At 50.5% G+C, this 25,430-nt stretch overlaps 1 protein-coding gene across 5 annotated transcripts in view; it reads left to right on the top strand.

Moving 5' to 3' along the window:
- The window catches only part of Tenm2 (teneurin transmembrane protein 2), a 625,307-nt gene that overhangs the window by 307,873 nt on the left and 292,004 nt on the right, over positions 1-25,430 (top strand). The window contains exon 7 of one of the 5 annotated variants that reach the window (XM_013028656.1): positions 24,743-24,756. The exons of the other annotated variants lie outside the window; for them this stretch is intronic. Within the exon in view, the coding sequence (XP_012884110.1) occupies positions 24,743-24,756 (14 nt within the window). The remainder of the gene's footprint in view (positions 1-24,742; positions 24,757-25,430) is intronic. 5 annotated transcript variants of the gene reach the window in all.

Here is a 25,430-nt window from a genome sequence, read left to right as displayed (position 1 = left end):
ATTTTAGCTGGCATGCTTAAAGGATTTATGCCATCCATCTCTTTAGAGGTTTTATTGGTGTTTTAAGACACGCAGGGCTTTACCTGCATATTGAATGTTTTCCTGTTCTGCTTGACGGACGTGAGCCAAGGGAACACATGCACGCGACCTTCAGAGCGCGCCGGTAACAAGCTGAGCTGTGTGTGTGGCCCCTCCGTGGGCCTCAGTTTCTGGACCTACGAAAGGGAAGCAGCGTAGATTAGGATGCTCTCCGTGTGAGGAAGGGCTTTCACCCACGGATGCCTCCCCACCGAGTTCGATTTTGACAAAGTGTCATTTTAGCTAAACCACCAGAAGTTGCTTCCAAGTTGGCGTCGGAAGTGAAGTGTTCTATGTTTGCAACAAATCCCCTGGCTTTTCCTCTCCTGTCCTTTCCACACTCTCAATTATTTTTTTTTAAATTAAAGTCATCCTGGGCTGGGAAGGTGGCTCAGTGGTAGAGTGCTTGCCTAGCATGCCTGAAGCCCTGGGTTCAATTCCTCAGTGCCACATACACAGAAAACACCAGAAGTGTTACTGCCCAGGACCTGAGTTCAAGTCCCAGGACTGATGAAAAGAAAAAGAGGGCTGGGCAGGTAGCTCAGTGGTAGAGCGCTTGCCTTGCATGCATGAGGCCCTGGGTTCGATTCCCCAGCACCACATAAGTAAAAAGAAAAAAAGCTGGAAGTGGTGCTGTGGCTCAAGTGGTAGAGCGCTAGCCTTGAGCTGAAGAGCTGAGGGACAGCACCCAGGCCCAGAGTTCAGGCCCCACGACCAACAACAACAACATCAAAAAAGACCCACTAGATAAATCATCTTTTCACGTCTGTGCTTCTTTGAAAGTCTGCTTTTCAGGCATGCACATATGGATTCAATTTTAGGCATATTGCCCAGACCACAGGGACGGGGTGCCATTACCTGGGGCATGCCAACTTGCGCCACCAAGTCCTGCTCAGAGAAGTCTGTTGGGTTGTCGTTGTTGTTCAGGTCAATTTCTGAACCACTCCCTGGGAAGCTGTGTGGGGTAGAGGAGAGGTGGCCAAGTTCATCCGCTGATGAAGTGTGTGTCCTGTCCCTTCCTCACCCACGGAAGGGCTGGCCGTGGACGAGTCCAGCGATCCCCGTGGCTGCCTGCCATCACAATGGTCAGCATCACGACCCGGTCCCACGCAAGGCCCCACCCCAGTCCTCCCTGCCTGTTTCCTCACAGCACAAGATACCCAGGACCAGGAGACCAGATAGCAGAATGATTTTATCCACCACCCAGGCGTAGGTATCCGTGCTAAGGTCATATTTTATATAGATCAGGATTCGAAGGAATTAAAGATAAGCCGGCTTCCTGGCTCGTCCGGGAAGCTTGCGGTGAAAGACGGTCTTGTTCTTTCGATCCACGGTGTGGTGGGGCTTTCCCTCTGGCTTCACAGATCACACACACCCCTGTGATCTCTGCCTCCCCCCTAATCCTCCCGAACCCGATCTCCTTATCTGCACCGGGGCCGATTCCTTCCCACTTGTCGGCAGTGTTTGGGGATGGGGGTGTTGCATGACAGGATGTGTGCCGGGCACAGGGCGGGCAAGGAAGATGGGCAGTGGCGGTGTAAGGCATCTGTGCTTTCAGGTTCACATGTAAGCTGCAGTCTGTCCACCCCACCCGGGGATGAACACCTGAAGCACGGAGCCCGGTGACACAGAAATAAAACAGGGATGGAAGCCAGCGCTGCGGCTCACACCCGTCATCCTAGCCACTCAGGAGATCTGAGGATTGTGATTCAAAGCCAGCCCAGGCAGGAAAGTCCACAAGACTCTTTATCTGGAATGAACCACCCAAAATCCACAAGTGGAACTGTGGCTTAAGTGGTAGAGCACTAGCCTTGAGCAAAAAAGCGTGGGGATAGCACCCAGGCCCTGAGTTCAGGCCCGAGGTCTCTCTCTCTCTCTCTCTGTCTCCCTGTCTCTCTCTCTCCTCTCTCTCTCTCTCCTCTCTCTCTCTCTCTCCTCTCTCTCTCTCTCTCTCTCTCTCTCACACACACACACACACACACACAGAGATGGAAAGAATTTCACCCAGCAGTGAGGAAAAGCTGGTGATACAGTTATAAGAGAAAAGAGTTGATCACTGGCAACGCCATTCCTAATGAAACACATGTCACCTTTGGGAATGGAAGCATTCTGTGAAATGGCTTTGGCCTCCATGCGTGTGGAATCCCTCCCGGCCCCAGTTCTCTCCCCAGGTCAGTAGCCCTGATTCTGACGACGTACGACCAAGGGCCGCACGGGAAGGGGATGAGCAGTAAGGTGTGAGGACAACGTCAGGATGTGGGGGAGTATCCTAAGGGTTCACCTTCAGGAGCGGGCGGAGACCACGGGAGCAGCTGGAAGGGGAGAGCGTGGGGCTCGGAGGAGGTGAGAGGTGAAATGAATGTTTGATGAGCTGAGAATGAATGCAGAATGACAGGCGGTAAACAGCCGCTGTCTCCGCTGATGTTTGAGGATTGTGCTTCTAGAAGGGAAGGAGGGGGGAAAAGAAAAGGGATAGTGAAAGGAAGGAGGGAGAAAGAAAGGAGGGAGGGAAGGAGGGAGAGAGGCAGGGAGGGGAGGGAGGGAGGGGAAAAAGGATAGAGGAAGGAAGGGAGGGAGGGAGGGAGGGAGGGAGGGAGGAAAAGAAGGTAGGCAGGCATACTGATACTATTACACACACAAGAAAACCTTTCCAGGCTCTGGGCAGCTCTCATACAATGGGATTTCTCAGTCAGTGGCAGTTGGACCCCTGGATACTTGGACCCCTCTTTGTACAGCTGGGCAGTGTTCTGGCATGATGGGGGCAGGATCACAGAGGCCAGGAAGGGGTGTTCAGGATGACCTTCCTCTCCCTTCTCCCTGCCCAACAAGGCAAAGACTTCCTGGTCCTGGTATCAGAAGTGCTGGAGAAATTTGGCTCCGAACGTCCTTGGGTTGGAGAAAGGTCAGCTTGGAGGCTGTGTAGCCCACAGACTTCAGTACGCTTCTCCATCTCAGGGAGTCTGCGTTCATAATCACAGAAAGAGATCCCCAAAACCAGTTTCCCGAGAAATCACGTTGCACCAGCCCGGGCACGGATGCTAATCTGGTATTTCAGAGGAATCGCATTACTGCGCTACTTATTAATTACCCACCTGGACGTAGGAGACTTCGTTGCCTTACCATTTAACCGCAGACTATGGAAACCAAGGAGGTGTAAAACCTGGCCAGGCGTAGCATTTTTAATGCCAAAGGAAGTGGGAAACTCAGGTCCGTGAAGGATACCCCAGCCAGATGCTCAGGCCTGCGATGAAACCAGAGAGAACATTCTAGTTCCTGCGCCTCTACCCCGTCTCTGGCCATGCCTGGTGTCAGACCTATGCTAGGCTAGGAAGGCATCCTTTCCCTAGAAGATGCCGGAGAGGCATCGGGCCGCTGGCGGAGATTCGGAGGGGAAGGAAAGGGCCAGCAGAAGGAAGGTATTGCGTTACAGCTGTTTGTGTAATACCTTGCAGCTGTGCGTGCGTGCCATTATTACTGCCTGCACTATGCGTAGTCCCAAGAAGGACCCACCGTACACTTTCCACAGGAAGCTGGCTGTGGGTTATGCTGAGGTGAGTCCGCCATGTATCCACAAGGCGAAGGGCACGCGGTGAGGAGCTGGGCCTGTAGAATGCAGTAAATCCTGCGTTCTAGTTACCTAATTACTTAAAACTTACATCCCATCTCTCTTTTGATCCTACTTACCGTAATATTAGAGGATTTAGCGGCCTTAAGATCTTTTGCCCTTCAGTTATTCATTAGCTTGATGTTCTACCTAATCCCCGCTTCCATTCGGAGAGAAGTCGGTTAATATCATAAGCTGTCAGCATTTAGCAGGTTTGTAAAAACACAGTATACCTTTAGAAACAAAGGATGAAAAGAGATTTTTTTTCCTTTGTGTGGTTTGGTTGTGTTTTGAAAGCCACTAAAAACTTTGTGGATGAATAACGGTAACGGTTGACATTGTAAGCATTCACCTCCAGCTTCACCTCCACCTCTGGACTTGTGCAAGAAAACAGTTGGGCAGGGCGCTGGTGCCTCCCACCTGTCATCCTAGTTACTCAGAAGGCTGAAATCTGAGGATCAGGGTTCAAAGCCAGCCTGGGCAGAAAAGTCCCCATGAGAGTCTTATCTCCAGTTAACCACTCAAAAAAACAGAAGTGGCGCTGTGGCTCAAGTGGTAGAGCACTATACCTTTGGCACAAAAGAGGCTCAGGGACAGCGCCCAGGCCCTGAGTTCAAGCCCATAGCCAACAAAACAGAAAGAAAGAAAGAAAGAAAGAAAGAAAGAAAGAAAGAAAGAAAGAAAGAAAGAAAGAAAGAAAGAAAGAAAGAAAGAAAGAAAGAAAGAAAGAAAGAAAGAAAGAAAGAAAGAAAGAAGAGAGAGAGGGAAGGAAGGAAGGAAGGAAGGAAGGAAGGAAGGAAGGAAGGAAGGAAGGAGTTGCACTGGTGTTAAACCAGCCTCAACTATGCAGTAGGCAAGAAGCTATTTCTGTTCTTTTTAAAATTATCTTTAAGGAGGTACCATCCAACAAAGCAATGAATGAATACAGCACACCTTGATCAGTGTCACCCCCCAACCCCGACTCACCCCTTCCCTTCCTTTTCTCAATTTTGTGGTTTACACAAGGAATTCTTGACTGCATTCTCTCCCCCCATTTGTCTTCTCCTTTCCCTTGTCTCCTCCCTTGAAGGTACCCATTTCCTGGTGTTGATTCTGTTGAGCTTGGTCCTAGTCTTTCTAAATGATTGCACTATTTAAGCTCTCCGTAGAGTCTATTATACTGCAGTTAATTCATTTGTAACCCCTTGCGCACGGCCCTGTGTGTTTATTTATAGAGTTACAGGCACATCCAAACGAAGGAAACCATATAACCTTCGTTTCTCTGGGTCTGGCTTACTTCACTTAGAATATTTTTCCCCCAAGTCTTTCCATTCTCCTACAAATGGTACAGTTATCGGTCTTCCTAATGGATGAGTAAAATTCCATTGAGTGTATATATCACATCAATCTCGATCCAGTCATCCACTGAGAGGCATCTGAGCTGATTTCATATCTTGGCTATGGTGAGCAGTGCTGCGATGAACATGGTTGTGCCGGTGGCTTTACTGAAACCTTGCTTGTGTCTTCCATTGGATAGATGCCCAGGAGTGAGACACAGGGTGGGGTTCTAGGTTTAGGTTTTTGATGAACCTCCATACTGTTTTCTGGAGTAGTTGAAGAAGCTTGCATGACCACTCAACAGGATGATGTTTGTCTGGGGCATCTAGGTGAGGTTACCTGTCCTGACTCTGGAAGCTTCCAGAGGCTGCGTGAATTCCTTGACCTGAGCCGCCTCCCTCCACCCCTCCCTCCCTCCCTCCTTCGGCCTTCAAGGCCAGCACTGTCCCCCTCTATGGCTTCCCTGTGAACACAGCCAGGGAGGTCTCTTGATTACGAGTCTGCATGGGTCAGACTGGACGGTCCAAGCTGTTCTGGGGAAAACCCACCTGGGCCTTCCTCCCTCCTCGCAGAGGAAAGGGCTGTGAGGTCACAGGGCCACATGTAGGAAGAATTAGGATGTGGTCATCATTGAGAGGTCACCCTTCCGCCTCACTGCCTCATTTCTAACAGGGAGAAATCCCCAATGACTTCCTCCCCGCCCAGACCAGACCAGGAAAACACCTTGTTGTGTTCATTTAAAGACATACTAGCTGTGAGTGATTGATTCAGCTTTGAAGCCAAATGACTCCAGTCACAGTCCTCAGCTAAGGGTCCTCCCCGAGTCCTTCTCCCAGCAGAGATGGTGCCTATGAAATGGAGCTGGGCGCTGGGGAGAGCGTGTGGGGATGCGGGGCGGCGGACGGCCCCTTGGGAGCTGGAAGGATGGTCATCCATGTTCTTCTTCATCCCCATGTGTCACCCAGCACCCAAGAGGTTGCGGGCTCCGCCATGACGGCTCTGTCGGCCTGCTGTGGAAACAGTAGACCATCGTTTTCAACCTCGCTTTTAAAACAACACACAAACCACCAAAGCCACTACTTTTACACCCCACTGTTGGCCACTTGACCCAGAAAGCAAGCGCCGGCCGGGGCTCCCGCTCAGCCTGGCCTCGCTTATTTCTAGGAGCAGCTCCACACGGCCTGCCCGGCTCCGCCTGCCTGCCTCCTCCCGTGCCCGCCCTTCCTCCCTTGCGCGGTGGTCTGTGCTTACGGGGTGCTTCTTACCCTCTAGGAAATCACAAGCAAACCCTGCACCCACCCACCCCGCCCCACCCCGCCCCACCCCATCCCACCCTCTCTCTGCCTCCTTCCTGCTGGACCACACCTGCTGCCCCCCGTACTGTCCGTGGGGCCGGCCGTGCGGACCGCGAGCCCAAGGCCCTCTTCTGTGCATGCTTTTTAATTTTAACTGTATTTATTCGGTGGATTCTGTCTCTGCCCATCATGGTCAAAACCACATGGGGCTAGAGATTTTGTGGATGCCATACAGTCAGGACCTGGTGTGCGCGTGCGTGCAGTAGGTGCTCAGTAAATGCGCGTTGAGTGAGTGAATGAGGGAACGCAGGCGTGGCTGGCGCAGATTCCTCGCTGCCAACCCCGTCCTGGCTTCCCTCAGAACCCTCTTCCTGCTTATTCGCTGGTTTTCAAACCTCTGTCTCTGCTGCTGCTATAAAGTTAGCCCCAGAGAGCAGAGGACCGGGCCTGACGGCTTCCGTGTGACAGGGGATCAGACGTGGCCGGCGTGAGCCAGCAAGAGGGAGGCCAGCCTTCCTGTGCCCAGATCAGGACTGGGCCCGAAGACCAGCACTCCCTGCGCTGAGGGGTGATCTGGGGAATTGGCAGCCCCCCCCCCTCCCTGTCCCAAGGACGGGCTTTGGCGGCAGGAGCTGGACCCGAAGCTTCCTGATCACTGGGACTGTGGCCGTGACACCTGCGCTGGCAGCCGCTGCCTCTGTGTCCTGGGCTCCTGGGAATCTAGATAAGCAGCCCACGGCAGTGCCGCGGACTCCTAGAGCGGTCTCACCACCCCCTCCTGCCGCTGCAGACTGGCGAACGGTGGTGGAAGGGACTCTGAGCTGGCCACGCACTGGCTGCTTTCCGTTCCCTTGCTCTGTGGCTTTGCAACTCCCTCCTAACCTCTCTGAATCTGACCCTGCAGAAAGCGAGGTTGTAATAGAAAAGCCCTACTGCGTTCTGATCTCGTTCACATGGTAATTAAGGCAGTATCTAGAGATGTACAGAAGATGGAAATGCCTGGCTTTCAGGCTACAGAGCCCGGGAAGGGAGGGAGGGAGGGAGGGAGGGAGGGAGGGAGGGAGGGAGGAAGGGAGGAAGGAAGGGAAGGGAAGGGAAGGGAAGGGAAGGGATTCAATAAAGTATTCTCAGCAAAGATTGAGTATTATCAAAACCATGAACTCAGGGTGAAGGGGAAGAGAGGAAAGAGGGAGCTTTGGGGAGAAGACTGTGTGTAAGTTGGAATTATCAGGGAAGACCTTGTTTCTTGGTGCAGTGATTTAAATGATGAAAAGCACCAGAACCCATGACATCGCATACAGAGAAACTTTCAGGCCAGGGTCACTCCGCCTCCAGTTCTTAAAGTGGGCAGTGATTGTGTGGTTCTAGGGACAGAAGATCCCTGATGATGGGGAACGTCGGACCAGCTGGGCCCCGAGGTGCGGGCAGAGGGGCGTTGTGTCCACTGGGCCATGAGGAAAGCTGTATTTTCCCCCACCGTCCGTCCGGTATTCGTAGCACCGCACTATTGAGTAATACATTCATGGTTGCTCTCTGTCTTGGACACGTCCACTTTCCAATAAGAAACATTCCAGTTTTTTCTCTGAGAAACTAAATGGTGTGAGCAAAGTTGTGTTCCATTCGCTGGTTGGGTCCATCCTAATTCACATCTGTCACCCGTCACAGCTCCAAACAGCGGCACGGAATATCGCGATCCTCTGGATAGCATGCAACCGCTTGAACCACACCTCCAACCTTGCTTTGTGGTTGGCTCATTGGTGATAGAGCTGCAGAGACTCTTCTGCCCGGGATGGCTTTGAACCACTCTGTTCCTGGGTAGCTATGATTTAGCTCTGTGGAGCTTTTACAGGTATAGCCGGACTGCTTGCGGATAGCAAGATACACTCAGAAAGCTTATCATGACATTTAAAGAAAGCGTTCAATGACACAACTTTCAAAAAGCAGTAACTACGTTCTTTCCTACTTCATACCCTGGAATAAAAAAAAAATCTATTTGGTCATTCTAAGATGCATCAATAAAAGCAGAGATTTCCTTTCCTCCCTCCCCTCTCCTTTCCCTCCCCCTCCTTTTCCTTTCCCTCCCTTTCTTCCCTCCTTGTTCTTCTCACTCTCTTCCTCCCCTTCTTCCTCTTTCTTCTTGTAATAAGAGCGTTTCACACGCGGGGTCCTCACGCTCGTCAGATGACCTTCCCCTCGCTCTCAGCTTTATCCCGGAGAATGAATGGCTTTGAATTTCTATCGTTGGTAATTAATTGAAAGAATAAGTCTTCATGAGAGGTGAATAAATATGCTTTATGAAGGCATTCCAGCGGTGCCCACGCAGAAGTTGTGTGTTTTAACTCTACCTTTACCCCCGAGTGGAGCCCCCGGGCTCTGTTAGGCCTCCGTTCATTTTGTGTGCTCTTTACACGGCGTGTTTGGGCATCCAGAGACCCCGGCGCTGGGAAGAGAAGTGGGGAAAGCTCCTTGATGCACCTCAGATTTCCCAAGCACGTTTTGCCTCAAGAATGACGCCAGACACCTTCTGTGTATTTTCTCTGAATCGCCACAAGTCTGGGTGCAAATCACGGCTACCCCACAAGGGCCCAGAGAGAGCCCCGTGGTATGTAAGGACACCGAGCCGATGAGAATTTAAGTGGCACATCATCCCAGCTCCGAGATCAGCCCGTGGCTGTGCATTGTGTGGCCACAGACATCTCCGGCCACTCTTACCCTTGGCCAGGACGCCCCCCTCCCTCCCCCCCGCCCCCGCCGTGGGCTGCAGGGTCCTCCATCCCCTGGGAAAGGGCGCTGAGAAGTGCCAGACCATGGCCCTAAACAAGGAGATGGATGTAGAATGGACACGTAGCCAAGGCCAAGGCCCTCGCTTCCTGCCCAGCAGTTGGCAGGGGACCCTTATTAGATTCTAAGTGGCCGTGATCTCCAAGATGGCCAATAAATAGGGTGGGCCACCTCCGGTGAGAACCGGCTGATGGGTTATTTTCCTCTTCTCTCCCTCCCGCTTGTCCCCTCTCCGCGGTGACGTGTATTCCACGAACGGCTCCGTGCTCCACTTCTGACCACAGAGAGGCCGCTTGCGATGAAGTTATTATTTTTTTAATCAGCGAGTCAGAGTACAGGTTTCGCAGGTGAACAGGCCGCTCTTCTCCTTCCTCTAGCCGTGACTGCTTCTCGGAGCTCTTGCGTTCTATTAAAATAACAATATCAAATTATGTAAATGCGCTAATTGCTTTATTGAAATTAATACCCTTCGTTAGCAAGTTAAACCTTGCGAAATGGCCGCTTTTATTAAAGAAAAAAAATGACGGAAGAGTGCTGGCTGGGTAAAGGCTAATGCAATTGGATGAACTCAACAACTGGGAAGTGTCAATTAATGGGAGATTGTTAAATAATATTGTTTCCACAATCAATTTTCTCACGTAGTTTCGGAAAATGGGCCTCTCGGAGTCACAGAGGCTGTCTTAGGCCTGAGGGGGAGTTTATACATGTTGTCTTCCTTTGGGGCGGGGGGTGTTGGTTGATTCTATGAAAATTGAAATTTGGCATTTTTGTATCACACGGCAATCAGGATATTTCTCCTCGGTGAATAAGGTTGTGTCGGAGACAGAAAACAGCATCTGCTCTCGATGGTGGCGTGGAGAGGCTGCGTTCTACAGGGCAGGTGCTGGACAGCTGTATTGCAAATCTGAATTTTTAGATTCTCTAACATGAGAAACAATGCCTATTCCCCTGCCAGCCGCTGTGTTCACAGCGGCCTTCCCCGGGACACGCCCGCACCCCGGCCGCCTCATCAGACCTGAATAGAGAAACCTATTTATGAAAATACCTGGTGGTTCCCGGCTGGTTGGAGGGAAGGGAATTTGGGGGCACTCATGTAATTTGCAGAATTGAGGTCAGCGGAGGAAGGGGGAGGGGTCGGCGCGCAGACCGAGGGGTTGGGTCACCCCGCCTCTCGGCTAGGAAACATTCCAGGGTTGTGGGTAATCCGGTGTGTGAGAACCACAGCTGTCGCCTGTGGCTGGAACTGGAAATCAGTGACACAGAACTTCTGTGTTGTTAGCAGAGTGATCTGCAGGCCAGCGCACAGACTCCCGGCCTTTCCCGAGATCCACCGCGGGGTACCTCTGGTTCTGAGATGCTCTGCACACAGTTCCCCCGGTTGCCACCCAGCATCCTTTGCACTTCTCTGCGGAGCCGAGGATTCCCAGGACAGAACACGTGTCTGCTTCCTGCGAGCCCGATCATTTCACCCTGGGAAGATGCAAATTACCTTCCATTTTCTTTTCTTTTTTTGGCCAGTCCTGGGGCTTGAACTCCGGGCCTGGGCGCTGTCCCTGAGCTGCTTTTGGCTCAAGGTTAGCGCTCTACCCCTTGAGCCACAGCACCACTTCCAGCTTTTTCTGTGTATGTGGGTTCTGAGGAATCGAACCCGGGGCTTCGTGCATGCTAGGCCAGCGCTCTACCACCAAGCCACCTTCCCAGCCCACCTTTGATTTTTTTAAAAAACAAAAAATATTAAGACATCACATCACAAAAGCCCCCGTGCCGGTTGGGTAAGAGATGAGTTACAACCCCACAGGCAGCTACCATCCAGCCGCACCCCGGCCGCAGCTCAGAGAGAAACAGGTTCGATTTTCAGCCGTGCCCACAGCTTCTGGCAAGATGTTTCCCTCTGGGGTTGGGGGGGGGCTCCTGGGCCTGTGGGCTGAAATTCCTCGTCTATGCTCTGAGAGCATCTTCTCTGGAGTCCATCCTCCTTTATCCAGCTCTGGAGATGAAACCTCCGTCTCTGGATGGGGCTCCAGAGCCCGCGGATGGTTGAATCGAGTCATGAAGGAAGGTGAAGCTCGGATCTTGGAGAAGGAAAGGATTCTGTTGGGGATTTTCCTCCTCTGACAAAAAGAAAATGTCTTTTTCCTGCTTCACCCACTTCCATCACTTGATACTACGTGGCTGTATTTTGCCCCTCTAGAACACATTCGGCATCATTGAAACTCATTTCCTTGACGCTGGGTGGTTGCAACAGTATCAATTTCTCCGAGATTTTTTTTTTTTTTGAGATACTTAAGACTATTGACTTGCCTCGCAACTGGTCCCAGACTGCAGCGTGTGTGGGGGTTTTTTATCTCTCTCTCTAAGAGTATTTCCTTCCCATGCATCGCTCCCATGCTGTTCTCTTGTCGCCGCGCCTGGCACATAGTAAGTGCTCATTAAATATTTGTTAAGTGAGTAAGTAGCTGTCACTTTCCCCTGCTCTCACGGCGTGTCTGGGAAATGGTATTTTCTTCGCTCTTTCCCAGCTTCCTACTGCTAATTCGCTCAAGCTTTGGAAATCAGGAATGATTATGTTGTGTGCAAATCAGGAATCACTAGCACAGGAGTGAGGATCTTAGTCTTTTGAAGGATTAAAAAAAAGAATAGCCCGCCCCTTCGCCCTCTTTTTTGTCGCACTGATTTTCATGATTTTCAATCCTGACTGCGGAGAAGGCTGTTGAAAACCTTGCTTCTTGCTTTGAAGCTGAGTCCTTGAGTCCAAGATATCCTGAGAGGGCTGAAGGCAAAACAGGTGACATATTTCTGTACCTCCTTTTCCTTTGGATAGACGGTACTCACACCCTGACATGCCGCCAGAAACTAAGCTGTGGAGCTGCCACCAGGCCATTACTGTGTTTGGGTCTGTTTTTAATTACATTTCTTTTAGATTTTTGTTTTCTAAAGCCGTCCAGGGAGAAAGATGCATCCTGCGTGAATGTAAACGTCCATTATGTAAAATGTTAAGTGTGTCCGAGGGTTTGCAAAGTGTAAACTTTACACTTAAGGCCGGGTTTAGTGGACGTGATGAGATTTGAGATCCATTATAGGTAGGATTTAAAAAAAAAAAAGGAGAGAGAGAACTGAATAACCACATTGTCTTCCAGAAAATGGAAAAAAAAAGAAAGAATGAAAGAAAAGACAAGGATGAGTTCCTGTATTTCCCTCCTCACGGTCACATGATTGACAGGTTGCTGTCTTGAATGTCGGTGGGGCTTTTAAGAGTTGCCGGTCAGCATTGGTACCGTCCCCTCCTCCCCCAGCTCTGAGTGTTCAGGGGACAAGAAGATTTCTCATTAGTGACAAGGAGTGACACTTCATTGTGCATGGGTGGTTTTCTGACAGAGATAAATGACACGGTTCGAGTTTCCAAGAAAATATTATTCCTCCATTGAACAGTGGAGTCTGCCGCCATCGTTCCCAGTTACGACAGGCCGTGCCAGGGATGGACGTGCTGGCGTCAGAATGTGGAGCCTGGAGACCACAGACGTGGCCGTGTTCCCTTCGGGGTGGGGAAGGCCGCCCGTGGCGGGAGGCATCCATTGGACTCCACGGGGACACGCACGGTGCATGATTGGCAGAGAAAACCCGCCGTTTGCTTGAAGTTTTTTATTTGCTTGTTTGGTTTTTGGTTGATCGTGGGGCTTGAACTCTGGGCCTGGGCGCTGTCCCTCAGCTCTTCCGCTCAAGGTGAGCGCTCTACCGCTTGAGCCACGGCGCCACTTCTGGTTTTCTGAGTGGTTTGTTGGCGATAAAGAGTGGTTTATTGGCGATAAAGACTTTCCTGCCTGGGTGGGGTTTGAACCTCGCAGATCTCAGCCTCCAGAGTAGCTAGGATGACAGGCGTGAGCCACCGGTGCCTGGCTTTGCTTGAAGTCTTTGGACAGGACCTGTATTTTGCTCTCTGAAGATCTCCATTACTGGTCACCTCTTACCTCCTACCGTCCCCAAGGCTCACAGAGTCTTCACCAGCAGGAAGCAGGTGCAGGTGCCTGGGGCATGGGGTGGGGGACCTGGACATACCCAGCCCCGGCGCCCCGGGCTAGCTCACGCCCGGCACATCCTGTCTGCAGCTGAGCCAGGCCTCCCCGATGATCAGCCCAGAAAGAAAGAATGTGTTCCAGATAGTTCCACAGGACGGTGCAGCCTGGATCCTGGTCCCCAGGGGCTACCCTTGTTAAGCAGCCCTTCCGCCCTTCTGTCCTCCTCCACCTGGCCCTGGCCCTCGGGCCGTGTTGCTCCTGTGTTCTCAGCCTTGGCACGCATACAGGCCCCCACGGGACTCCTGGCACTGCCGCCAATGCCTGGAAAGCAGAGGCTCCGTCCGTCGTTCTAGGATCTGGACGGACCACGGTGAGGTGGAGATCTCCGGAGGCATGCGATTCTGACCGCCTCTAGGCCAGCAGGGAGTGGCTGGCCGGATGCAGGACAGAGCCCGGGTTGGGCACGGTGCCCTCAGAGCAGCGGCTTCCCCCCTGGCCACTTTGCTCGCAGAAACGCTCACCGCGGGGCTGACAAAGTGACCTTTGGCCGGCCCCTTTGTGGATTATGGGAGCCGAAGGAAAGCCAGGCCGGGTGCCCAGGCCTCCTCCCGTGGGTCCAGATACCAGGGAAGTAGAGATCGGGAAGGATCATAGGTGGAGGCTAGCCTGAGAGACACACGAGACTCTTATCTAAATTCAAGCTGAAAAGCAAAAGCAAAAAACAAAGTGGGTATGGTCCAAGTAGTAGAGAACCTGCCTGGCAGGTGTAAGATCCTGGGGCTCCATCCACAGTACCAGCAAAAGAGGAAGAAAGAGGGGTGGAAGGAGGGAGGGAGGGAGGACGGGAGGGAAAGAAGGAAGAGAGACACCATGTGAGAACGAGAAGAAAAAGGGGGCGTGGGGAGGAGAAAGACAACGGATCTCCCCTCCCTGGGCTTAAAGTCAGCAGGGAAACCAGCACCCAAACTCTGAAAGTTCGTCCCGACTGCGTCCAGCCAAGAACGTCTACACTCGCTGTGTGTGCGTCTGTGTCTTCATGGCCGTTTTAGCCCCCAGCAGCGGTTCTCAAATCAGGCAGAATTAAGGGGTGTCTCTCCCGGTCATGAGAATGGCTCGGACCACGAGAACCCCAGTGCCCCCCCATCCTATAGTCCTGGGGTCCCTCCCGCCCCCACTGAGGGAAAACAACCCCCCTTTCCACACGTACTTCCTCCCTGCCTCTCAGCATCGGGCCGGGAGCCCACGTCCCTTGCACGCCCAGCAGAGAGTGAGTTTAAAAGTCCAATAATTGTGGACTAATGGTGCCTCGGTGGTAGCTCCAATATGCCAGTTAATGCATAATGGCTCCCAGCGTGAGACCTGATCAAAAAGCTTCAAAGCTGCTTGGCACCTGCTGCTCCTACAGGAGTCGTGGGGACCGAGGGTACCCCCAAGGGGGAGGCCACGTGAGCGCGGGGAAGTCCTGGAGACGGCGCAGCCGGCCGTCCTCACCATCAGCAGACACCTGGGACTCCTCCGTGAACACGCGTGGGCCGACAAGAGGGCGAGCAGGCGATCAACAGGTAGAAGCAGGCCGCCTCGTCTCTCCTTTTCTTTTTTCTGTTTTGTCTTCTGTGTTTGGAAACCTTCCCGTTAAGAGAACACAATATACAACTGCAAACGTAGATCCACCTCATTAGGAAAGAAAAAAAAAAAAAAGAGGAGTGTCTGAAATAAACCTCAGAGAGGAAGAATAGAGCTGTCATTTTCTTTAAGGACACTATTATGTGCGTATCGACAGGACAAACAGTAATAAAGTTAAATTAGAGCAACCTTAAGTGTGCCGGGTTGGTGGGAAGGAAGTCGACGATGTTTTGCTGTTGGAAAGGGGAGATGGACCTTTCCATCCCTACCACCTCACCCCGAGAGCCTTCTTCAGTGGGGGTCGAAGGGCAGCGCTCTGACCCCATGGATACACGGCAGGAATTCTGTTAAAACCCAGGCTATACTCGAGCAATCATTACCTCCGAGTCTCTTCTAAACCCGGAGGACTGTGTCTTCCGGAGTTGAGTGACTCACCTAGGCCCAGTCAGCCTTCGAAGTTCAAGGTCAAATTCTGGGACTCAGCAAGATCCCAAGCTGACCGTGTCCGGAGATAGGTCAGCCCGTTGGTTCAGGCTCACTAGGAAATCAGCCTGTTAAAGACAGACACGCACCAGTGCGGTGGTGATTCTGAAGTCTTTCTAGAAGCATACGTATCTGGGGATCCTGACTCCCGCCAGGTGCTGGTGCAGGCAGGTCCCCGAGTTCCTCCTCGCTGCGTGGCTCAGACTAGAAACAGTCGGGCGGGCAGGAGACTCCCCCTGTACTTCCTGGCTGCCATAACTGGACAACGGCCGGCAAGTTCCTTCATCCTCCTGCCTCCCCTTGTTCTAGCCGCATGGATGGCTCTTGGGAGAGAACAGAAGGGGAAGCCACACAAGACGGAGCCCACGGGGCCCCACACCTTGGGAGTGACGGGCTTGCCCTTGTGATTTAGCTCAGGAGCTCGGGAAAGGGAAAATACAGTCGTTTTCTCTTCAAGCCCTTGGTGCCCTTTTCTTCTCTTGCTCTTTTCCTGGAGGAGTCTGGACACTGTTGTTTTAGTTTTTGGAAAGGTGCACTGTGACATTTTACATCCCCCTCCCCCATGAATAGAGCTCCCTCCCTCCCAAGGCTCCTCTTCAGGATGCTCTCTGTTTAGGGCAGTCACACAGCGGCTCACAGCTTCAGGTATAAAAGCAGCTTTTAATTGATGTAGGGTGGGCACTGTGCACTCTCCCCCCTCCCTGTTTCTCTGAAAGAGCACGGTGGGTTTCACAGCCTCCAAGCATCTGTAGATTTCATTCTATCAGGGATTCCCCTGTTCTTGGGACTCGTGTATCTGTGGCTGGCACATGGGGTCCACACCCCTTCACCCACCTTCCTGCCTCTGTGTCACCCCAAGCACTGAGCATCGAACGCCTGTTTGCCTTTGACCAGACTTCCTAGACAGGGAAAGCACTCAGACCCTGCGTTCATTCTCCTCCACACTGTCTTCACCGGTGGTTAATGCGACCGTCGGAGACCAGAGTTTCTTCTGTTCATATAGCAGCCAGGTGCAGGGGGCGGGGGGGGGGTCTTTGCCACCCGTACCTCCCAGAACCTTAACAGACTTTAAGAAAAGGGGTGGGGGGAGGGAAATGCCGGGGGGAGAGCAACGGTTCGAAAAGAATTGTACTGGTCCCTCTCCGCCTGACTCCCGGGCACCTGTAACACCTCTGCATATCAACTCGGCAATAACAATTAATAAAGGGGGTGGGGAGGCAACTGTGCTCTGATTCACACTCTGTAGAATGCACGCGCCGGAAACAGGTAATTCTCCCATTTTAGCATGTGACTAGAGCCACGTGACCAGAACACGCCCATCATCCAGAAACTTCTGTTGCTTTGCTCCAAATCTCTGCTCCCACCCCAGCCGAGACCACCACCAGTCAGCATCCTGTCTCTGTAAAAACACCTGTTAGGCATCTTCTTTATTAGCAGCTGCCAAGGGGTCTTAGACCCCCCCGCCCCCCGCCATCCACATTGGTGCATGTTAATCTATTCCTTCTTTCTGATATCTTCATTTCATGTGTATGAGTGAGTTGATAAATAGTAATGGCATTGCAGGGTCGTGTGCGTAGCGTGGTCCGTGTTTTGTGGATAGGTGGTCCATGCTTGTTTTAGGGGGTGGGGAGGGCAGTTCGTCAGTGTTCACATTCTGTCCGTCAGGATCAGATCAGGGCCATGGCTTACCCGGCGTCTCAGACCAAATCATTGCTTCATGCTGGGAAATAACTAAACTGATCTCTAATGGCTATCTTGAAATAGTTGAGTAACGCTTGTCAACCCCAGCGGGGCTACCATCCTACAGAACTTTAGAAGTTTCCCCTCCTCGCTCCTTACCCATTGTAGAAAATCCTATGAAGTGTCCTCAAAACGCAGCCATCCAACTAACAGAGGAGCCAGTGATTCCAACGGAGAGTTTAATCCAAGAGAAATGCGATCAGGGCTTCACAGACTCATCAATGCTCCCAGTATATGCCAGTAATAATGCCAGTAATAACTGTGTAGTGAGTAGATATGGGATAAATCTAGATGCCCATCGACACATAAATGTCTAGGCTTTTTAAGTTGCGGAAGAGTACTATTCCAGGGATATAGTGTAAGCTATTTTCTTCATCTCTGGCCAATGGTGGACATTTTGATTGTGTCCACTTTGGGGTTCTTCTGTGTTTGTCAATATGTATGTAGATATCTGTGTATGGACACTTTAAAAAAAAAAGCTTCTTGTCCATCACTTATGAGACGTTCCTGTACCCAAGCTGTGGGAATTGCTTTTATTGCATCCACAACTTAGTGTGGTAGGAGGAATTTTAATGAGGGGCTGAGGGTGTCTAAGGAAGCAACTCACTTGAAGCAGTGTGTCTGGGGCCAGAATTCACATCCATATTATTTGCAGTATACTGCTGACCCCGCCGGCTCACGCACAGGAAAGCCGGAGTTCCTCCATCTCTAGCCATCCCCCACTCCCCTCACCCCCACCGGTCATCTCAAAAGCATGGCCCTTCAAAACGAGTCAGGGATTTACAAATCTGCCCTAAGACCTCATATAGAAACCTTCCCTCAAGAGGCTGAGTTGCTCACCCCCAATCCAGTTTTAACAGAGGTATAGACAGGTGCAAATGTGTCAGTCATCTGCTTCATGCTCTGTCCCTAGATGGACCCTGGGAAGATGCCAAGGGGACTGAGGGGCTGAGACCCTGTCTCATGTTTACAGAACCAACTACACATCTAATAAGATCTGTGATTGGTTAAGACCTTTCCTGGTACCCTGACTGAACCAACTATGCGTGTAATAAGAGCTGTGATTGGTTAAAAGCCTTGCTAGTACCCAGACTGAACCAACTATGCATGTAATGAGAGCTGTGATTGGTCACAACTCTTAACTGGGTTCCTAGACTGGTCTCAGCTCACCTGGCCCCTGCCTACATTATTCTTCCATTATGGGCATACTGGGGGTATAAAAGCGGGAGAATACTGGGCGCCGAGCTACTCGAAAGATGTTTAGTGGAAATACACAGGAAATGCTAAAATTATTTAAGGAGGCCTTTTCAGGTTTCCTAAGTAATAATTGGATAATCTTCCATTTTATACACACGTGTACATATTATAAATAAGCTTCGAGTACAATGCATATGGTCTCTCCTATGGCCTATAAATCTTTCTTAAGCACTTAGAACGTGTAGCGGTAGATACAACGCAAGACATTAGCAATGGGGAAAAAGAGAGTTTCAAGCCTTTCTGAAGCTTACAATTTTGTGCCAAATGGGGGATGTTAACTAAACACATAAATCACCGGGATGGGAAGAAACAGTATGGAGAGACGGAGGGTGTCACATGAAAATGTACACTTCTCTGTGCATTAGGTACAGAAGACAGCAGGCCGTGATTGGCTTCACAGTGAAACGAAACCAATGGAAAATAACAAACGTTGTTAAAATAACAACAACCACTAAGTAAGAAATAACACAATAAAAGCAAGGGGGAGAAGGCTATACCTTGCTACAGATTAGCGGCCTGGCTGGGAAGATGGCAAGAAATGGACACACAGAAAGATTCTGCACACCTTCAGCAGAACGACTTAACATATCCATTGTCCATCTTCCCAGCCCACATTCGCAACCTTGCTTTCATTAAAGTGTGCTGAAAGAGCTTTTTCTTCTGAGCATCTGTCCCGCATTCCCCCTTCAACTCCCTTAAAGATACACCTCTGGACTGGAACACCTTGGACTTATAGTCAGTTAGAATGTGAATGTGTTTGACTGATATGAGTGACACTGAGTGTTCCCAGGGTCATGGGGGCGTGGTGATGTCTGCACCTCTTACTGCTCTCCCCGAAGGGCTACGTGGGTATTGGTTTAGCTCTTTATATTCTGTCAATTCCTAGCACAGTTCCTGGTGAAACTCGTAGGATTCATTGTGAGTGCTTTCCAACATCAGGAGTCTTTAGATGGGTAAAAAAAAAATTTTCCATGAAAGATTTCCGGGATACAAGTGTGGTTTTATGTTTCATAATCTAAGCGACGCATCAGATTTGCTTTTTGATGAATTAATTGTCCATTTTCCTTTCAATTGCCTGTAGTCATGACCAGAAATTTTTCCCATTAGTCAATTGAAGATTTTTCAAAGAACTTCTCTTCAGTGGTAAAGAAAGCATATAAATGCATCCATACCAAACTTGGGTTAGATTATCTTCTGGTATAGATTACAAATCTTGTCTAATTCCATTGTTTCTGTCACAGTGTTGGTGTTAAAATAAAAAACACCTATCTTTAAATGCTTCTAGGTTTTCATTAAAATAAAGACAATTCGTATTTTGCATATTTCCTTGAATTTTTACAAAGAAATCCAACAAAAATCCCTGGTTTCCCTACATATCTATGGGAATAATGGAGTATCTTTTTTTTTTTTTTACTATGACTGAGGAGAAATAGAGGCAAAGTAGGGGAAAATGTATATTTAGGACAAAGCATTGTATTAAGAACAGGCAGAACAAAGTCATGAATAAGGTCTGGGTCTTGCCTTTGAAAGCCTTAGCTTTTGTAGGCAGGTGGGGCGGGGAGGGGGAGGGAGCATGTTCAAATATCCATAATAAGGTGAACATTCGGAATAAAAGTTCAAAGGGAAGGGAGAGTCGTGTGATAGACTGAGTCACTCTGGGACTCGAGCGCTGTGCTGAGCCCTGTGACCCGCGTCTCTGCGGTCAGCTGGGCGCGGCGGGCGGTACGCGAAAGTCCTCCGCTCCCTGTGCATCCGCATTTGAAATCTGTGTTTTTGAATACCTTTGCTCTTCCGCCCAGATCTCTGAGACCATGTGTTCTGTCTGGATAATTGAGATCCCAGCTCTCTTTAGTGAGCAAGTGGAGTTCGGCGGGAACTTGAGATCTGGAACTGCCTTCATTTCTAGCTTCAGGGCCCACTCTGAAAGAGTAAAAAAATATATATATAGTAATAATAATCTCTCTGCGTTGACCGGGTGGATGAGACTGAGCCACTAAGACCAGAATGGAGATGATGATTTTAAAGATGAAGGGTAGGAGAGGGTGAATGACAAGGCATGTGATGTCCGCCTACCTAGAAGATTCTAACAAAGAAAGGGTGAGCCAGAGAATAAGTATGGATGAAGGGGGACACCAGGTCCACTTCAGGGAAGGGGAGAAGCAGGGAAGAGGTGCTCAGTGACCAGAACTCCTCCATTACCGCCCCCGCCCCAGGCTGGTGCTCCCCTGTGCGTCTCTGCTGAACTCCAGGAAGCCTGCTCAGAGGACCTCGTAGGCCTCCCTGAACCCTCAAGTCGGGAAACCCCATTTTCAGAGTGGACCGCTTTGTCTTTGACTCCCGGTGGCCTGAATGATTACGTACCTCCAGTGTCACACTTGCCACCCGTCCTGGCCTAGGCTTCTTCTTTTGCCCTTAGTGTTTTCTGAAGTTGGTTCTCGGGGGTGGGGGGCTGAGTGTTGGTTGTGGGGTATCTGTGGCGACCTCGAACTTTCCCAAGAGGGTAGATGGGTGAAGGCGAGAGGGCTTGTGTACCAGGAGGGGCTCATCAGAAATGGCCAATGAGAATTCCAGCGCACACACGGATGACTCACGTACACTTTGATCCTCTCTGGAATCTTCTGGGAGCCTTTTTGAATATTAAACTCATTAACCAAAGAAGCCAGTCTGCCACCGAAAGTACGAGTTCCAGCCTGGGGCTTTCTTTCTTATTCTTTTCCTTTTTTTTTTCTTTTAATAAAAATGATGTGGGTAGCTGATTCAGCACTAGGCCAGCTTCTCCCTCACCTCCAGAAATACGTCTGGACTGGTGTCTTAAGGAAGAATTCTGCCTTCTGTGTCATGGCTCTTGGAAGAAGTGTCTGAGAAGTAGGGAGTGGACTGGCAGCCACGTCACAATTCTGGGGTATAGTGCGCTTCACCCCCTGCCTGTGCAGGAGGAAATATGCTAGGAAAAGTCTTGAGGAAAACTCTCAGAGCAGCAGGAGACACGAGACTGAGCGTGGTGCTCAGAAAGCTCCTTTATGGAAGAGAATTGATGAGCCACCACAGGAGGGCAGAGAGGGAAAGGAGTGGATTTGGAAGGGACAATGAGATGTTCTAGGTCCTGAGAGACAGGGCAGGGAACTGGAGCGGGAAGGAGCATGGAATTCAGAGGCCGGAGAGTTATTTGGTTTTGTTTGGGACTCATTTGCTGTTATTTTGATTTTTAGATACAACTGTTTCCAGATTAAGAAATTCCTCTAAAAGTAGCTTTCTCTGTCTTTTTAAAAATTAAATACGCATACCTATCTTTATTTAGGTTTGTGTTGTCTTTGTTAGGCTAGTGAGAATCAGATTTTTTTTTCCTTGTAAAAGATCCTTGTAGAGTTAGAGTGGCTCCATACCTTGTTCTGAATCATCTGTCAATCAGCACAGCCAGGAAGGGTTCTGAGAGGACACACAGAGTGCAAGCAATGCAGACAAGGACATACATTAGGAAGAAACGAGAAGCTGGCTCCAACAAAGATGGACCCAGGTTTCCTAAGCTAGGAAACCTAGGCAGACAGTCGCTCTTCCAAACACCTGCGCAAGATTCTCTCCACGTGTGGCTTGACTCTGTTTCTAATTGACTGAACGTTAAAAGTGCATACGTATTAACAGGATACCCCGTGATATTTTGGTACGTGTAGGCATTATGGGATGTTTTCGTCAAATTAAACGTTTCAACTCTGACATCTCGAATTCCTCTGTCCCCAGAGCATTCAAAAGCTTTTCCTGTGGCGTGTTGAAATGTATAGCATGTAGTCATTACTGAGACAGCGCGTTCCTTGCTTTTGTTGCTGTTCTTTCTGTTGTTGGTGGCAGTGGTTTTGTGACAAAGTCTCTCCATGCAACCCAGGTTGGCCTCAGATTCATGGGCCTTCCCTGTCTGCCTCCTGAAACTGCTCACTAGTGAGTACTGTCATACCTGTCGTTTCTCCATCCCGAGCACTGGACTTACATTTACCATTGACCACACCTACACACAGCTGTATTTCAGTGAGTGCAGCCAATCACTGATGAGTTGTAAGGGAACAGCAGCCAATCACTTGTAAGGGAACAGCAGCCAATCACTGATGAGTTGTAAGGGAACAGCAGCCAATCACAGATGAGTTGTAAGGGAACAGCAGCCAATCACTGATGAGTTGTATGGGAACAGCAGCCAATCACTGATGAGTTGTAAGGGAACAGCAGCCAATCACAGATGAGTTGTAAGGGAACAGCAGCCAATCACTGATGAGTTGTATGGGAACAGCAGCCAATCACTGATGAGTTGTAAGGGAATAGCAGCCAATCACTGACGAGTTGTATGGGAAAAGCCACCCCATGCTACAACTGCCTTTCTTCTGAAAAGAGCTAGATAGACTGAGTAAGACAGATCCACAGCAAAGGGAAAAAATGCCTTTGGTCCTGTCAGGAGGATGAGGAGGAAGCGTTCGGAATGTTCTAGCCTGTGACTTCATCTCGGTGTACTGCTCAGCTCTATCTGTGGATAAGCTTGGGTGAGTCATCTCAGCTCTGAGTCTCTGGGGAAAATATAGGTGTCGGGCTGGCTGATCATGGAGGTATTCGGGAATTTACTTCCAGATACCCAAAAACAGCTGTGAATGGAGGGGTCAGAAGTTTCCACTTGTCCAGCAACTTCTTTGTTATGTGTTTTTACACCAGAGAGTTGTTGTCGACTGTGTCATTTACACTAAGGTCAGAGGGAACATAGAAGCATAGCATGTGCGTGAGAAACGTGTTTCAGGGAAAGGCGATGGGCGCCGACTTGTGTGTGAACTGTCACAGGCAGCACCCAGAGATTGTAAAGCTGAATAAATGGTGTATCCAGGCCAACAAAAATTATTTGTCTCCTGTCATCCACACCCAAGAATCCTGCTCCTTCTGAGACCATGTGGCTTAAGATGGCTGACAAGGCTGAATGCATCCAAAAAAAAAAAAAAAGGTGGTAAAGATAAGGAAAAACTCCTGAAAAACTGCCACATAAGGACACATTGTTTAAAAACTGCAAAGGTTTGGTCTTGAGCAGACACGGGGATCCGTTGCACTGTCTCAAACGCCGTGAGGGACTGTCAGAAGAAGAGAAATGAGACTTGCCCTGACTCAGTGTTTCCCAGTAGATCTGGAGTAAATCGATGGAAAGTACATTTGGGCCCAGTGTGGAGAAAGACAATTCTTGACAACCGAGTGAGGCCAGGAATAGTTTAAAGGGGGACTGCGGCTTCCCTGATGAGAGCCAACGATCAGGAAGACTCCAGACGTTAATAATGGTGGTCATTGCTAAAGGTGATATGGAAGTATGTTTTTGTATTCGAACTCCAACTCCCAAGCTTTTGAGGTAGCCCCTATGGTCATTTCTGTGGGACAGAGGAGGAAATGGAGATGCAGCACCCCTCCACACTTGCTCCTCGCTCAGGGCTCACAGATCGTGCACGGTCACACGAGGTTTAGATCCCCCACGATCGGCCGTGCGGAACTCAAGGGGAACCTGACAGCAGGAATCCCTGAGACACTGTGGCGAAGATTCTGCCCTGATCTTCTGCAGAGCTCTCTAAAGAGCGCGCTGCTGTGGCGATGATGGTGGTGGTGGTGGTGTGACTTGTGCCTCACGCACGCTGACTCTTTGCACTGGTGGTGCAGGAATGTGTGGAGTGTGCTGGGCACACACTCTGCTCTAGCCTTTCTCCATCACCTGCCTTCCCTCTCCCCGTGCTGGAGCCGGCTCGGCAGCTTCCTGGTAGAATTCTCGTTTGGCAGCTTCACGCCATCCTCCTCGGACATCTTTCCACAACTGGACGCTGCCAGCAGAGGACATGGAAAGCCGTCTGTGATGGACAGCCACCCCACCCCACAAGGGTGACTTGTTAGAATGTTCTAGAATGGCCCGGGCTCGGTCACTGCTTTGCGCATGCTCAGGGAGTCCTCGAGAATGGAGAGGGGGTGCCTCAAGGTGCCTTGCAGATTTGTTGATATCAACCAAAAGGTAACTGACCGGGAAGGCCCGGTGACCCGGTTTCAGAGACAAGTGTTTTAAGGTCATTTGTTAACAGGTAGTGAGAATGTGCGTGTGCCACACTGTCCATCACCCCCTGTCCTTCCGGGTTTGAGCTGCTCGTTTTACTGGAGGGAAAACGAGAGTGGAGCATCTCCTGGCAGCCTTCCCCAGGAACGGGCCAGTGGCTTCAAAGATGGCTTCACAGCCTTTGGAAACCAATTACTTCTGCCCAAGTAGAAATGCCACCGCAGAGAGGTGTCAGCTCCGAAGAGAATGCATTAAGACAAAAAAAAAAAAAAACCTATACACACAGATGCCAGGAAACAACAGACATCTGCACACTCACACATGCACACATACACACATGCACGCACATGCACGCACACGCCTTTTTTACAGAGAGGTTTCGGCAAGTCCGTGTCAAGCAATGTTAACCCAGGGAGCTGCAGAAATGTCAGGCACTTTACATGGGCAGGACCGAGGCTGGCATTTGGCTGCCAGCGGGAGAGAAGTCCTCCCTCCGCTAATTCCTCAGGAACCCCATGCTGCGTCTGTCTACCGGGAAGGGAGGAAAGAGGGAGCAGCGGGGAGAGAGCACATTTTGCCGTCACGTTTTTCCTGCTCAGTGAGAGGCCTCGGCGGTGTCCGATGGCGGGCAGGAAGCCGGTGACAATTTTGTAGTGTAAGAGGGGGACAGTAGAGGAAGAGCGTGGACATTAGCCGGCTTGGAACCACAAGCCGGGTTGCCTCATAGCCAGACCCAACAGCCTCCTCTTTACCTGTGGGGAGGAGGAGGGAAGCCATAGGGTCAGAGCCAGAGATGTGCGCGGGCCAGGATGCCCCAGGATGGCCTTGAACCCGTCAGCCAGAGCTCCAGCCGTGACGGGGGCTCGGGAGTGAAGTTTGCACGCCCCGGTTCTCTTCCAGGATTTGGCGATCCCTGCTTCCGTCACTCCTAATGCCTGTCAGGCTGTGGATGGGAATTTCTTTTCCCCTTCCCTCCCTCACCAGGGTTGTCGGGTATATCCTGGGATAAAAAAAAAAAATCGACCTACAGTGGTGTTTACGCACTGCAGACAGCGGCCAAGTACCCTGTTTGGCCCTTCCGAGAGGCCCTGACGTTGAGCGGCAGCCAGCTGCCTTCGCCCCATGGTTCCCAACCTTTAGAAGAGCGCTTGCCTGCCGTGGTTGGTTCTCTGGGCGCTACTGAAAATATATGACTC

Source organism: Dipodomys ordii, unplaced genomic scaffold (assembly GCF_000151885.1).
Source record: "Dipodomys ordii isolate 6190 unplaced genomic scaffold, Dord_2.0 Scaffold112, whole genome shotgun sequence".
NCBI lineage: Eukaryota > Metazoa > Chordata > Mammalia > Rodentia > Heteromyidae > Dipodomys > Dipodomys ordii.
This window is presented reverse-complemented; position numbering and strand designations above follow the sequence as displayed.